Here is a 16,829-nt window from a genome sequence, read left to right as displayed (position 1 = left end):
TGTTCCTACACAAACTTGCAATGCATATCCACCTCATAAATGTTCCAAAGGTCGCTGTGTTCAACAAGGGTAAAATTGATTAGACCACCAATATAGAGCAAACATTTTACTTCAAAATTGCAGTGAACAGTATTTAGCTTTTTTGTGTGACATCATTCATAACTTTTCTTTCAATAGGTATTTGTTCACATTTCACAATATAATTAACATACAAACACATCTAATAATTTTAGAAACACAATCCTACAACAACAAAAACAAACATTTCCTCTTTTAAAGAGGTCATAGTTGAGGCTAACATACTCACTTTATACTAGAAAAAAACAACCTAATATCAATTTTGTTAATTGTAACAAAAGCACTTTCTAAATTGTGTTAAACATGACGAATTGCACACCAATAGGCTTTTTACCGATTTGATTCTGTTATTACACACTTTTTAAACAAATTACTTCCCTTTGTCAATCGTAGACTGGTTCCATACCAGACAAAATTGGCTTTTGCCAATTGAAAGCGATGTATCGCCGGTTTCACTAATTTTTCATGAAAAATAATTTCTGATGTCAAAAGTATTTAGCAAAACAACAAATGAATGTAATTAAAAGATTTGAAAACCTTATAGATTACTCACATTACACAGTAAATTTGCTCTTCTGCTAGCTCTTCATTGTAAATAAAAATTAAAGTCCCTCATAAGGGAGACAACTAAAAAAGGGATCTCTAATTTCAGGGTCAATAATGGTAATTGGCAAATAGCCTATTGCATGCATACTTTTTTTTTTTTATATCTCAGAGATAACACAATACTAATTCATATCCATTCATCAAAACATTAAAAAGCAAGATTTCAACATAATATGATGTAAAAACAATAAACTAATTGATCAAATGAATATATGATTGATGTGCAAGGTTATACATTCAACTTGCAGCAAACAAATATTTGTACAGTACAGCTCCTGCCATACATATAGACTTATGATGAAATATATTGTATGAATACAACAAAAAACTATTTTTGGATTGAGAAAAATTAGTGATTGAGAATATGTGGTTAAGTAAAATATTGATCAATGACTTTTAAATGATTAGAATCTTGCTAATTTTAATTCCTGCATGATTTCTTCACACAATAAAATTAATTATAAAATGAAAGCTCTAAAAGATGTAGCATCCAGCATAAAAAAATAGGTAGATGAACATGATGAATGAACTTGAATTTGTTAGATATTTCTTTTTTTTGTCTTATAAGATATTAGTTTTCTTAAATCTTATCAAAGCAGAATTGTTTTTACAGTTTCTGTTCAGATATAACATGTACTGTGTATATCATATAAAAATAAGGAGATGTTATATGATTGTCAATTAGACAACTATCTACAAAAATACCCTAGAACAGAGATGTAAACAATAACAAGTTGTAGGTTTCTCCAGCAGAAGAAATCATTACAAAATGTAAAAAGATAGACTTGCACAGACAAAGATATCTGTTATAATTTGCAATTAAAAATTCATTTCAACCTTATTCACACCTTGCCCTTTTATTTAATATTAATAAAAATCAAATACTTCCAAATTTATTTACCGAACAAAGGTAAGCATTTAGAATGGTAGGTTGGATTCTTTGAGACAATACATGACTTTTTCTCTCAGAATTTTAGTACACACAAGTTATCCTCTTTTTACTTTAAATTCCTCTCATTCTTAAAGGTTCAGTATTTTAAACACATATCAACATTTTCATATAGGAATCAACCTGTTCTTGTTTTAAACAACCCTATTCATCATTGGTTAAATGGAAGTCAAAATATATTTTCAATTCCATTAAAAGGGGGGGGGGGGGGGATTGGAGTGGTCCTGAACCTGTAATCCCTGGCTTAAACACATTAAATCTTGAGGTCCCAAATTTTAAGAAATTTAAATCCCGACATCCCAAAATTTGAAAAAAGAATTCCCAGATCCTGAAAGGATCAATCCCGAAATACAGAGTTTAAAAACACCTGAAACAGATGCCCCGAAAAAAGTATGGCCCCCCCCTCATTAAATATTATGTCAACAAAAAGTGAACCCCACATAAAAATTCTAAGCATGCTCATCATTACCGACAAATAGTGGCAAGATCTGTATAAAGCTATTTTCTTACAACAGTATTTGATCTAACAATGGCTCACTATTTTAAAATCATGATAATGACACATGTATACATTATGAGTTTTCTGTATTATAATTTACATATTCTGCATTAAGACGATCTGTTTCAGTCAGTGGCACAGAGTTCTCTAAAGCTTCCTCATAAGTTGGAGGTAAGATTTCTGGTGTCTTTGGGTCCGTTGATCCATTCTCTCTCACCGGAGTCTGTGATGGACTGAACTCATAATAGATCTCTGGATCTAAAAAGCAAAAATGGTAAAAATTAAGTAATCTCTTCACCAATTTTATGAACACCAATTGCACTAAGACTTAGTTGACAGGTGTAAATTATAAGTGTCACTGATAATAAGAATATGTTTTATTTGTCATAGCTAAAACACAATCATCACTCATTTATTATGACTGATCACCTTACTGATCTATAATTGGATTAAAATCATTAATTCCCTTTGTCATTAGCAACAAACAGCTTACACCCCCCCCCCCCCCCCCCCCCCCCCCTTTCCCTTTTTTTCATATTTTTCAGTTTGTGCAAATTGTTTCTTGTAATTCCTCCCATTGCAAGATATTTTCTGTTTACAGTTGCACCTTTCTGTCTAGAATATCTTTTTATTGATCAAAATTTAATTTTCAGTGTTCTATTTACTTAACCGTTGTCTATTCATCCTTTTTTATTTGCCTTTGGTTTTGTCTTTCCTTCTTTTAAAATAAAATTAACGGTACCAATTTTGTTGCACCAGATGCGCATTTCGACAATACATATCTCTTCAGTGATGCTCGTGGCCGAAATATTTTAAATCCAAAGCATTTATAAAAGATGAAGAGCTTTAATCCAAAAGGTCCAAAAAGTATAGCCAAATCCGTAAAAGGAATCAGAGCTTTGCATGAGCGACATTCCTTAGTTTATAATAATTTCCATCATTTTGTAACAGCAAATTTTAATAACACAAAAAACCGAAGTACTGGCTACTCTTATGACTATTAATTCAACAGATTTTTGTTACCTTCTCATCTTTTTACATGATAGTAAAATCAATTTTAAGTAATCTTCTGCTAAATTTTCCTGCTCTTCATTGATTGATTGATTGATTGATTGATTGATTATTGGTATTTAGATTTTATTGGTGAAGGAAGATGGAATGCTTGAAGAGAATCATTGATCTTCAGCAGGAAAACTAACATAGTACATTAAGATTGAAGTATAACGCACCTGCCATATGCAGCAGTTTAAACTCAGTGTAGCCTCAGTGTGGACAAAGGCCCCTTATCTCTCTTGAATTTACATGATAGTGTGTTCTTCCATTTATGTGTACATGTACTTTTAAGCATTAAGTGTAATACAATGTAAATTTTTTTTGCAGACAAATCAGTAAGACTTGTACCCTTATTTTGCTAATTTTATCTTACACCATATTCTTAATTTCCAACTTGTTTTATACACGTTTGAGCTTAATAAAAAAAATTAGGGAATGTGTCCAAAAGGACACAGATGATGGCCCTGCTAGCATATAATGTTATTAAGGGACATAACTCAAGAACTGTAAAAGTGAAGCTGCTAAAAATTGAACTTAAACTGAGTTTAGAGGTAATAAGCATTATATACACATTTCATTAAATTTAGTTGAGACAAACTTAAGCAAGAGAACAGAAACTAAAAAATTCTTCAATTTTTCACTTGTAAAAGGGCATAACCCTAGAATGGTAATCTAAGTGCTTGTAATCAATGAATGGTAAATATTGCTTTAATTTATCAGTTGGTAGTAAAGTGAATATTGCATTGTATATATTGTATATAGCATTGATTTAAGTTGATTCAACTTCTATTCTGGACGAAGAAAGATAACTCCAATTTGCAAAGAAGATTATATAAAGCATTGGGTTTAGGTGATTCAACAACAATTCTGGACAAAGAAAGAGAACTCCAATTTATTGACTTGAAACTACACAAATGTTTGTTTTTGGCCCCTTTTTGGCCCTTTATTCCTAGACTGTTTGCCCCATAACCCTTAAAATATATCTCAACCTTCTGCTTATGGTATTAAACATTGTGGTACAATTACAGACCAATTGAAATACTTATACACAAATTATTGTTCTGACACTAGATAAACGCTATTTTTGGGTCCTTTAGGCCCTAATTCCTACACCTTAGGGACCATAACCCCCACAATCAATCCCAAGCTTCCTTTAGTGGTTATAAACATTGTGTTAAAATTTCATTGATTTCTGTTTACTTATACTAAAGTAATATCCGGAAACCATCCGTCTTTGGACGACGACGCTGACGTTGAGTGATACCAATATACGACTGCAAAATTTTCGCGGTTGTATAAAAATAATCAATTATAGATGCTTTTATACCATTATATTTTGCTTCTTTTCTTCTTTTTTTCAATTTTTCTTTGTTTAGTGACACTTCATGGTCAATTAATGCTAATAAGGAAGAGTGTATTACCAGTACACAATAAATCATTTCTCCTACAAATAAATTTGTTTCCTCACCTGGTTCCCTTATTTGTCTCGCAGCTGGTTCCTTCCCTGGGACAGGTACATAAGCATTCACATTAGATGCATTACTACCAGGAAGGTTATACAGATTTGAGGCAGACGGTGAGACATCAAAGTCCTCTTTTATTGACATCCTCAGTTTTACAATTTTGAATACAAAGTACACAATAAGTACAAAAGCTATTACACTTATTATAGCTATTCCAATCTTTACACCTACTGACAATTGACTGTCATCTTCTGGTTTCAACGGCACTGAAAATATAAAATAAATGTCATATCATGGATTCTTTATTATTCCCTATGGTCCAAGGACATACTGATCGTCCTTTGGTTTTTGTTGTCCCTGGTGTGAACAGTGTATAACTTATATTTTTTAGTTGATTCACTTCCCCAATTTATTTATTGATATTTAATGCATGAAATATTAAGTAGGGGGGTGTAAAAAATGTTAAAAAAATTTGGGTGCTGAATCTTTATGTTAAGTAGTGAATTGGTCGAGTTAAAAAAAGGTCAAATTTTAATACGTCGGAACCTGTCAAACTGAATTTTAGACCCCTTAACACAGAATTGTCAATATTTTGAGTTAGAGCTGGTAGATATTTCTACAAATTTGTCCCACTAGTAGTACACTACACTGTAAAAATCTTTGTGAGATAGAGCTGGTGGGATTTTTTTAATTTGAATTTATTGTCTAAAAGAAATGCACTATGAAATAACTGTGTTCTCGGGCCCTATGTACCATTTCTCTTTGATTTTGTGGATATAAATGTTTAAGCAAGCTTTGGAAAAAGTATGATATTAAATAAACACACATACATTTGTTCTTAAATCCATAGAACTGGTACTGATGTAATAAATGAATCTCAATGAAAATCAGTTTTCAAAACATTTCATTTCTTTGCTATACATGTACATGTATTATGTCTAAGGGTAGTTTATTTTATATACACATTATATTATGTTATTTTATGTTTTGATTTATTATATATTATTTGTATGACTTTACTCAATTTGTCTTTATTGTACAAAAAATGTAATCAGCAGTTTTTGGAGGGGTTCCAATTTGTGTTACCCATCTGTTTGTTTTGTGAGCTTGTTTTTCATTTCTGTGTCTATGTTTATGCCATAATGTTGTCATTTTTTCTCAACCTATGAGTTTTAAAATAAGGGTCTTAATGTGGGTACCTTCATTACAAATAACAGTAAGAAATGTACACTTTCATTTAGACAATGAAAAAATTGACTGATTTTGATGAATCACATTAAATTTTTTCCAAAAATAACAGTCAACATAATTATTTGAGACCTCTGACAAATCAGAATAAGGATATTTTGACAAATCACGGTATAATTTTAACTTGAACCAAAGTCAACCGAAAATGACTGTTTGACACCCGACAGTAAAAGGCATTCCAATCCTCTTATATGTCCAATTGATAATATCTGCCTCTCTTTTACAATGTGGGATATTATAAGTTATCTAAGTTCATATCCGTAGATATAAAATTGAGAATGGAAATGGGGAATGTGCCAAAGAGACAACAACCCGACCATAGAAAAAAACAACAGCAGATATTTTAACACCCTGAAGTACCCCAGTACACCATGAGGCGTAGCCGAATGGGTGTACAGGGTACTGAAAGGTGTTAAAATATCCATATCTACGGATATGAACGCAGATAACGAATTTATCCCCGGTCTTAGTCCGAATCAGGTGAGTTTTATGGAAATTCGAGTACAAAGTGTAAACGTGGAACCAACATTTTTTTCATTATCTAAAAAAGTTTTATTGAAATTTGGAAATCATAGTTTACATATTTTTTACAGGGTGTAGGGTACTACCTTTGAAAGAACCCTACAGGTAGTCAAATATAAGACGTTTTTAATACGGAGACAGAGAAAAAGGATTGAGTCAAATTTGGCGCTCAATGTTGTGAGAGCTACATCATAGATGGTTTGGCGTCAACGTGGGTCATTTGCATAGCTAGGCCAGTAGTTCCATTCCTTGAAAATGTGGTAGTCAAGTTATGCATTTAATGAAATGAGTGTAAATGATCGGCATAATAGGACAAACTCATTAATAAATGAAATATTTAATTACAAACATCATGGATAATCTACAGAATTCAATATTTCACAAGGAGCAATCATGGAACGAAGAAAAACGTGCGTGAAGATCCCCGAGATAAGGGTTAGCAACGTCCGGGGATATGGGTTAGCAACACCCAGGGGCTATGGGTTTTGTAACAACGTGCGTTAACCAATCAAAATCCTAGATATATACTAAGACGGGGATAAATATTTTTTAAATAAATTGACATAGCAATATATTTGTAATGATTTCAGCACAAACAAAAATATGACCATGATGACCAAATAATAAAAAATTTAAAAAACTTGAACCACATACCGTACTTTATTGGAAAAATATCATTGAATATATACAGTCAAACCTGATTAAACCGGACCCTGAATAAACCGGTTTCCTGTCCATTCCGGCCGAAAATGAAAGTCCCTTATTTTTCCATTCAAAGTCTTTGTTAAAATACCCTTTGTAAACCGGACCCTGTGTATTCCGAATTCCGGTCTAATTATGAAGTCCCAATACTCTTAATTACATTAATTATTACCTGTCTAAACCGGTTTGTTCAATTAATATGCAATCAAAACATAATTGTTTATACGATATGGTTTTTCGTGATAATCAATTAGTCAGGTGTCAAACTGTGAACCTAAAATTGTACAGTAGTGAGCTGTATCAAAACATTATAAACGTGTCAATTAAACGAAAAAACACCGAATATATCTCGGATTGAACTTACGTTTTAACTTGGAGAAACAAATTTAAATCGCGGAGTAAGAAATTCACATCGTGATTTCGAAATTCTGGGTTCCCTGTTGTGAACCCCTAAACAAATGACCTTGATAATGAAAAACATCCGGATGACAACAATCAATGGATATTTTACACTGTACGACAACGTTTTGGAAGTGATAAAATTACGTTTGATAATATTCTGGCTTTTTAATCGGCCATTCCAACATTTCAAATTATTGATCATGTGAGTAAATCGAAATTCTCGTCTTACAATTCAAACAACGCGAGCATTATGATGCAAATGCAAACAAGGAAAAACGAAGTGAAATTATTTTAACTTTTACATGCAAAATGTCGGACGTCACAAGTAATCAACTTCCGGTCAAAACTGAAACCTGAATAAACCGGCTCACTGTCCAAACCGGCTCTTTTTCATAGTCCCGTAGCCGGCCGGTTTATACAGGTTTTACTGTAGCAGTTTGACAAACACTTAATTTGATCATTGTGAATCTTTATATTTCCGTAGCAATAGAATTTAATTAAAATGGTCAGCTGATTTTTAGTTATCTCCCTATAGTGTTATGTACCACCTTAAAATCAGCACCAAACATGGAATTAAAGTGATCAAAATCAACGTTGGAAAGATTGTATGACTTGTATGGAAAATTTCAGTCCATATTTTAGTCTTCCATCAAGGTATCGCGGTGAATAAACAAAAAACTTGATATAAAACGATTGCATATGCAAAACCATACTTTGACCTATAATGGTTTACTTTTACAAATTGTGACTTGGATGGAGAGTTGTCTCATTGGTACTCATACCACATCTTCTTATATCTATAAACAAATTTATTGCAATTAAATATTTTTGTCAAATAATGTTCACAGTAAAAATTTACCAAAACATGATTCCTCCAATAAAAAAAAATATCCTTGAAGTCCTTGAATAAAATATTGGACCAATTAATAATAGACAAAAGGTTTCAAAAGTAAGATTATTATTCAATATCTTTCATCTCAAATGTTTTACCATCAGACTATTTTTTTAACTCACCTGAAGTTATATTTAATATGAAATTGTATCTGAGATCACTTGGATTATCTGTCTTTAAATAAAATCTCAAATAGGTATTCTCTTTGGAAAGTCTAAAAGATTGGTCTTTTGCTTTGCCTTTAGTATTACAATCAAGTGTTTTCTGAAGAAGAAAAAGAAAGTCCTTGGTGATTAATACATTCCCTCATGCTATAGTTGTATTTTCCTTACAAAATGATACATGATAAATAGTTTTTAATACTGTAGATTCATTATTACTTGTAGGACACCAAATTTCATGGACTTCATAGGTAAAAGTGAACCACAATTATTGTTTGGTCAATAAAGACCAACATTTCTATATTGCATGCTAACAAATTTTTGAAAACCACTAAATCAAAAATCCTTGAAAAATTATTAATTATCAAAGTGCTTGTAAGCACTGAAGGGTAAAGATTGTGCTAATTTATCAAAGTTGGAAGTTAAATTAAATATTGCATTGTCAATAAAGCATTGGTTGTAATTGATTCAACTATAATTCGGGGCAATGGGAGTGTTGAAAGTGATGTTAAACACAAATCTATCAATAAAATGTACACTTACTAAAAGATTTGAACTTACTAAGGATTTTTCATGCATCATTGTCGATGATATCCCTTCAGAGATGGCGACTCTAACAGCACAAGTCTTGATATAAAAGGATATAAACGTAACAACTAATGATCTGTTTTCATCAAATGGACCAACAATTAATTCACAATCGTAAATCTTTGGTGGATCATCTTTATTTCCTTCTTTGGCCTGAATGAAAAAAGGTTTTCCGTCATATACAAATATGGCGGTTTTCTTCTTGCACATAGTTTCATCGTCCATCCAAACTGAAATAAAGAAAACAACTATTATTAAAACCAGATGCTACGCAGGGCCCAATAGTTCAATTTTTGATGAAAATCAAACAATGTTTAATTTTGGACAAAAGTTCAATTTTTATTAGAATCAAAAATAAGTTTTTGAACCCTATTAAACTAGAAAATGACATAATAATCATGGCTAAAAATAAACAAAAAAGTTTCATCAGCAACATTTTATATTGGCAAATTTCCAATGAAGTTTATTAAACTAAAGTTATTGGCAAATTTCCAATATACATAATTTAAAAGCAGTTTAGGGGAGATAAACAAAAAAGCTTCATCAGCAACATTTTATATAGGCAAATTTCCAATGAAGTTCATTAAACTTAAGTTATTGGCAAATTTCCAATGGAATTTGTTAATAATAAAGTTTTTGGCAAATTTCCAATAAACATAATTTAAAAGCAATTTAGGTGAGATATTCAAATAAGTTTCAATTACCAACCTTACACTGCTTTTAAATTATGTTTTGTACTTAAGTAATTGTCCATTTACCTGGAAACCCTTTTCCCCCCTTTTTTGCACCTTATTTCTTAATGGTTTGAGCCATAACTCCCAAAGAGAATTCTTACCATCCCTTTGTAGTATTCCAATATCCAAAATCTAAATATATGGTAATATTCAGAATATCAAAGAATCCCAAGAATTCAGTTTTTGATGAAATCAAATAAAGTTCAATTTTGGACCCTTTAGACCTCACTGTGGACCAATTTGATTACTGAGCCCAAATATCATAAATCTAAATACATTTTTAGATTCAGCATATCAAAGAACCCCAAGAATTCAATTTTTGGACCTTAATGTAGACCAATTTGAAAATGGGACCAAAAATTAAGAATCTAAATACACGGTTAGATTTGGCATATAAAGAACCCCTATAGTTCAATTTTTGATGAAATCAAACAAAGTTAAATTTTGGACCCTTTAGGCCCTTAATTCCTAAACTGTTGTAACCAAAACTCCCAAAATCAATCCCAACCTTCCTTTTGTGTTCATAAACCTTGTGTTGAAATTTCATAGATTTCTATTTACTTATACCAGAGTTATACATGTAATTGTGCGAAAACCAAAAAAAAATATGCTTATTTGGGGCCTTTTTTAGCCCCTTATTCCTAAACTGTTGGTACTAAAACTCACAAAATCAATCCCAACCTTCCTTTTGTGGTCATAAACCTAGTGTTAAAATTTCATAGATTTCTATATACTAGAGTAATTGTGCGAAAACTAAGAAAAATGCTTATTGGACCCTTTTTTGGCCCCTAATTCTTAAACTATTGGGACCAAAACTTCCAAAATCAATTTCAAACTTCCTTTTGTTGTCATAAACCTTGTGTTAAAATTTCATAGATTTCTATTTACTTATACTAGAGTAATTGTGCGAAAACTAATAAAAATGCTTATTGGACCCTTTTTTTGGCCCCTAATTCTTAAACTGTTGGGACCAAAACTTCCAAAATCAATTTCAAACTTCCTTTTGTTGTCATAAACCTTGTGTTAAAATTTCATAGATTTCTATTAACTTATACAAAAGTTACAGTGCGAAAACCAAATGTCTTCGGACGAAGACGACGCCGACGTCATACCAATATACGACCGCAAAAATTTTGCAGTCGTTTGAAAACCAATGCAAATGTAGTACATGCAGAGTGTTGTTGTTAACCATGTTAAAACCTATTTGTACATGTACTTTTGATATATATTACACAATAAAACTGAGAATGGAAATTGGGAATATATCAAAAAGACAACAACCTAAGATAAGAGCAGACAACAACCTGAGATAAGAGCAGACAACAACCTAAGATAAGAGCAGACAAAAACCTAAGATAAGAGCAGACAAAAACCTAAGATAAGAGCAGACAACAACCTGAGATAAGAACAGACAACAACCTAAGATAAGAGCAGACAAAAACCTAAGATAAGAGCAGACAACAACCTAAGATAAGAGCAGACAAAAACTTAAGATAAGAGCAGACAAAAACCTAAGATAAGAGCAGACAACAACCTGAGATAAGAGCAGACAACAACCTGAGATAAGAGCAGACAACAACCTAAGATAAGAGCAGACAACAAGTCTGTTAGAGGTGTTAGTGGATTTTTAAAAAAATTTCATGTATCAGATGCTTTTGCTTACATGGACATACATGACATAAACTATACGCACAGACCTCTTCTTCAAGATGTTTTCATAGAACAATTTAAGACATAAAATGCATGCATAGTAGCAATTTAGTTTAAGGGTTAAAATGACATTTTAGTTTTGTTTTGCTAATGGTCATCATCATGATAATTTTAAGAATCTAAAATGTGGATATTGTATATCCAGGTCCCTTTAAGGCATGTATACATACTTGAAGCTATTCCTTGTTAACGTAATGTAATTTGATGTGACTGTCATACAAGTAAATGTTTAACTAGCTATAAAACCAGGCTTAATCCACCATTTTCTACATAAGAAAATGCCATTACCGAGTCAGGAATATGACAGTTGTTGTTCAGTCCTCTGATGTGTTTAATCTTTTGATTTTGCCCTTTCATATTAGGGACTTTAATTTCCATTTTGAATTTTCCTCAGTGTTCTGTATTTTTGCTATTTTTCGTTTTTACTGCCATGATTGTTTAAAATATGCATCTTCTTAAAATTAACATACCTCTTTCACCTACAACTGATGATGACTTTTGCAGAATTATCCATAATAAAAACCATTTACACAAGGCCGTACATAAGTTCTGAGACCTAAAAAATATAATAAACAAATATTTTATAAGCTGAAATTTAAAAAAATTACCTGAAGATAGCAATTATAATTTGTTAACATTGAAAATGATACATATAACTCTGAACAAAAGAAACCAACATTGAATACATTTCTCTAATTCAGTTACCTTTTCACTTTTTTATGCTTGAGTTTTTTTTTAAAACAAATGTTGTTTATATGGGGACGAAATCCCCTATTACAGTAGAAAATTCAATAAAAAAAAAAAATCGGGAAAATTTTCATTGTACTAATGAACTCAAAATCGTTCAATTTTTTTTTGTCGCGTTTTTTAATTTCCTGATCTAGGCAGAACACATAACTCTACTTCCTTCTTCCGGTCTTGTTGTCGTGAGACTTTGATTAGTCTAGTATAATATATAGGAACTCAAGGAACACAAAACCAATATTTCATTTTTAATTATCTTTGTCTTTGGTATGAATAAACGTTACCTGATGCATTGCGTTTCTTTGTTTACATTGAACATGACGTCATAACTTAATTAACGTCACAAGTAAAATCCCTAACAACAGAACCAAAATCGGAAACGTTACGGTATTTCTGTTTCTTTTTTTTAACAAATATTTAAGTTACAAAAAAATTAATTTAAACAAACTTCGTCCCCATTCACAGGTAATGCCTGCCTCATATTATAAATTTTTTTTTTTTTACTCCTACCAAGCACTTCTTGTATTTTACTTTACATAAAATATAACAAGAATACCATATTACCTACAAATGTATCAAAAAGACGATGTGGTATGATTCTCATTAACTCTCCACACAAGACCAATGCAAAATGACACAGAAATGATCATGAACAACTATACATCTATAGGTCACCGTTTGGATGTATGTAAATACCAATTTAAAACGGTATCTTAAAGAAATCATAATCGTGATAATTAACAATTACCGGTAATCATATATTCACAAAAAAATATTTCATTTAAAATTGATGAATTCCATTCATAAAAATATAAATATACATTTGATGTTTATATTCAATAAAAAAATATCTTCCAATTCAACCAGCATATGAATAAAAAAATACTATAGAGTGAGAACAGACTCAAGGGCAGAATGTGTGTGGTGAGAATGTGTTTTATGGAGCAAAAGGACCTGATAGTCAGATATTGAATTAACTCAGATGACTTCACAATACACCTTATCGCTATTTGTCCACCATTACTGAATATCACACACGTTCCTGTATAATTTTGATGTCACAAAACAAAATATCTGACACCACAATGGAAAAGTGATTGTTGTATGCATCAAAAGTTCAAGCGACCGGGTCATCGGGGATTAGTGATAAGGTGTATGAACAGGTGAAGTTTCACTTTTGATATGTGACTAAATTATATCTGTTGTAGAAGTCTCAGTATAAAACGACAAACAAAAAGCATTGAAAAATCCATTTTATTGCTACAATTTATTTCTAGTCTCATAAAAAAATAATATGGGGACGAAGTCCCCTATTACAGTAGAAAATTCAATAAAAAAAATAAATAAAAAAAATCGGGAAAATTTCCTGAATTTTTTATTGTACTAATGAACTCAAAATCATTCAATTTTTTTTTTGTCGCGTTTTTTTATTACAGGATCTGCCCAGAACACATAAATCTACTTCCTTCTTCCGCTCTTGGTGTCGTGAGACTTTGATTAGTCTAGTAAAATATAAGAACTTAAGGAACACAATACCAATATTTCATTTTTATTCCTTCTTTGTCTTGGGTATAAATAAACGTTACCTGATGCATTGCGTTTCTTTGTTTACATTGAACATGACGTCATAACTTAAATAACGTCACAAGTAAAATCCCTAACATAGTGTTTCCTACAGGTGGTTTTGGCGTGTAATGGCGCCCTGCCGCGATTTCTCGACGCCCTGCCCTTTTTGGGAAAAAAAATTGGCGCCCTGCCCTAATTTTGTCGAAATTCTAGACGCCATGCCTTTATCGTCTGTGTGCCTTCATCAGCGCCCTTCTGCCCTGACGTCATTTCCAAAAATTATCTTGTGCCGTTTTGGTGAAATTTTTATTTATGGATTTCTGATCTACAAGTTAATTACATATGATACCTGTGTGATTGCCCCCAGGTTAATCATGTCATTACAATCAATTACAATTATAAAGACTTCAAAGGTGTTAATAACTAAGTAATTTAATTAGGACAATGTATCTTTTTGTCATACTTTTGATGAATGTGTCAGCGAGTGTATTTGGCTTGGGTCGGCATTTTCGATCTCCAAGTCACAATGGAGGAGTGTATAAATGAAGACTTTCATGACTTTAGAATTGAATTGAAATCAAAATAAAACTATGCCGTTACAGAAATGCCTTCCATCTCGAACACAGTTAACGCAAACGTGGTGGAAATTGATTTCGGAGTTACTTCCCCTGTTTTAGCCTATTACAAATTTGTGCTCTAAAAATATTATCTAGTACCAAAATAAGGAATAAATTACCAATTGAATATATAATACCATAATAATGTTACCTTAAAGATATTAACTGTCTTTGAACATATTGGGAAAAAAATATTGCAATTTCTACTTTATAATTATACTTTTTATTAGCAATCCATGTTCTAAACTTTATCAAATTTGAATTGCCCAGAGTTGAATAAATTCCAACCGTGCATTGGCTGCATAGCCAGTAAATGACATTAAAACTTCTTAATATTGTAATAAAAGTTGAAATTCTTATATAAAATTAAACAAACCATAATCTTTGGAAAATGGGTAGAGTGTAGTTAAACTATAAAAACATAATAAAAATTGTATGTTGATGAAGATGTACTATACATAACTACACAAACAATGACATAAAGACTATAGTTGAAATGCATCTTTATTTAAAAAAACAACAACCTATACAGTAAAAACTGGCACCCTGCCCCTTTTGAATTCTAGCTAGAGCTAGCTAGCTAAATTGTGTTTATTGTTTTAAATATTTCATATATACACTTTTTCTTGTTTAACATTTGTTTTACTGATTGATTACATATGTATATGTCCTTTTTATAGCATTAAACTAGTATGTTTTAAATGAATCCATTTTATAGAAATTGCCTGTTTATAGTTAGTGCCCTAAAATTGTTGTCCATCGCGCTTAATGTGCCCTCTGAGCTAACAATTACCCTGCCCTTTTTAAAAGCTGCAGGAAACACTATAACAACAGAACCAAAATCGGAAGAAATTTTTTTTTAACAAATATTTAAGTTACAAAAAAATTAATTTAAACAATCTTCGTCCCCATTCACAGGTAATACCTGCCTCATATTACAAACATATTGTTTACCAATCCTTATCAACCTTGACCTAAACACAATTTGATGGAATCAAGGATTTGATGGAATACTATGCTGATATATGGTATATTTGGTACATTAATTTAGCTTTAGAATATATCCAAATCTTGTACTTAAGAAAAGTATATGGTTAAACTTGTATTTCTAATCAAATATAGTGCAAAAAATCTTACATATCCATTGTCACATTTCGGTCTTGTTTACAAAAATATAATTAGTTCTGAATTACAATAGTGCTTTTATTTTTAATACAAAATCATACTCTACACAAACGCATTGGTGAGAATGATGTAAGAGATAGTATAGTCAGATGTCGTGTTCGGGCGATATCAATTCCGAATTTAAAAAAAAAAAATATGAAAATAAAATGTTGATTAGATCTGAAAATAGATTCTTAGTAAAGTGATAGTGTTACTGAATAAATACAAATCATCTGTGTCATTAATGTCAATTACACTTTTAACTTTCTAGGATTTTTTATGACACCGGAAATATTTAATATCATGTCCGGTATCGATATTACATTATTATGAAAATTTTCCACCCACTCCCACTGACCATGTAAACAACTAAATTATATCCTGTTATTCGATATTTATGTGTTGACAGTTGTTACAATTTGAAACAATGGCTGTTTTTGAAAAGAAATTGTCACAGAAATTGTCAATCGATGACACTGTTGCGTTAACATGTGTTATTGAAGCTGCACAAAAATCAGCAGATCATATGGTTGGTTTATACCTTTATACCTTTATCTTCTGGTCGTTACATAAGCCAAAGTCTTCTACTGACCCCTCATCTTGGATTGTCGTATATGATTTCTCATCTCATAATAATATATTTATATACATGATATATAACAGTGTTCCAGCTAGGTTTTCAAAAGGGCAGGGTGCCAATTCTGAAAAAGGGCATTTAACGCGCGATATGATAATATGAAAAGGGCATATTTTAATAAAAGATGTTAATCAAACATTTGTGTTTATTCGTTGAATCACAGGTTATACAAGAACAACATCTTTAGCCCATATAGAACTCTATCTTTCTACTTTTAAGGCTGAAAAACTTGTCAAGCAGCTTGTCACAAGTTTTTTTTATCATTGCTTGGCACAGTTGAACTTTATATGCAGTATGTTTTGAAAGGAGATCTGTTTCATACTGTTTCTATGGTCTACCACATTTTACCAGTTTCACCTTTCTACCCCTGCTGTGCTTGATGGCAATACAGCACAAAACAGCTGTGCTCAGTAAATTCACAATTTTAGGATATAAAGCAACAGTGAAAAATAGTATCAAAAATAAAGAATACAGAAAAAGATGACCAAGGCACC

General features: G+C 31.4%; 2 protein-coding genes across 4 annotated transcripts in view; one reads left to right on the top strand and one right to left on the bottom strand.

Moving 5' to 3' along the window:
* Positions 1-1,230: 1,230 nt before the first annotated feature.
* Positions 1,231-15,748, bottom strand: LOC139512218 (uncharacterized). Of its 2 annotated transcripts, XR_011662208.1 has the most exons (7): positions 15,672-15,746; positions 12,078-12,163; positions 9,137-9,393; positions 8,537-8,678; positions 4,654-4,914; positions 1,637-2,390; positions 1,231-1,538 (listed from the first exon to the last, which is right to left on the bottom strand). XR_011662208.1 is itself a non-coding variant. In XM_071299661.1 (6 exons), the coding sequence occupies exons 1-6, from the start codon at positions 15,677-15,679 to the stop codon at positions 2,206-2,208; spliced, it is 939 nt and encodes a 312-aa protein (XP_071155762.1). In that variant the 5' UTR covers positions 15,680-15,748; the 3' UTR covers positions 1,231-2,205. The 2 variants fall into 2 exon arrangements, 1 of the variants encoding a protein (XP_071155762.1); XM_071299661.1 differs by having other exon boundaries at positions 1,231-2,390; positions 15,672-15,748.
* A 270-nt stretch (positions 15,749-16,018) lies between these two features.
* The window catches only part of LOC139512203 (PX domain-containing protein kinase-like protein), a 31,099-nt gene continuing 30,288 nt past the window's right edge, over positions 16,019-16,829 (top strand). For both annotated transcript variants that reach the window (XM_071299625.1, XM_071299635.1), the window contains exon 1: positions 16,019-16,227. In XM_071299625.1, coding sequence (XP_071155726.1) covers positions 16,126-16,227 — 102 coding nt within the window. In that variant the 5' untranslated portion in view covers positions 16,019-16,125. The remainder of the gene's footprint in view (positions 16,228-16,829) is intronic.

This window comes from Mytilus edulis, chromosome 1 (assembly GCF_963676685.1).
Source record: "Mytilus edulis chromosome 1, xbMytEdul2.2, whole genome shotgun sequence".
NCBI lineage: Eukaryota > Metazoa > Mollusca > Bivalvia > Mytilida > Mytilidae > Mytilus > Mytilus edulis.
This window is presented reverse-complemented; position numbering and strand designations above follow the sequence as displayed.

Coding starts and splice junctions, on each gene's coding strand:
- LOC139512218 (XM_071299661.1), bottom strand. Junction 8,679..9,136: donor TGATGCATGAAAAATCCTTA/GTAAGTTCAAAT, acceptor TTTCTTCTTCAG/AAAACACTTGATTGTAATAC. Junction 2,391..4,653: donor GAGACAAATAAGGGAACCAG/GTGAGGAAACAA, acceptor TTTGCTTTTTAG/ATCCAGAGATCTATTATGAG.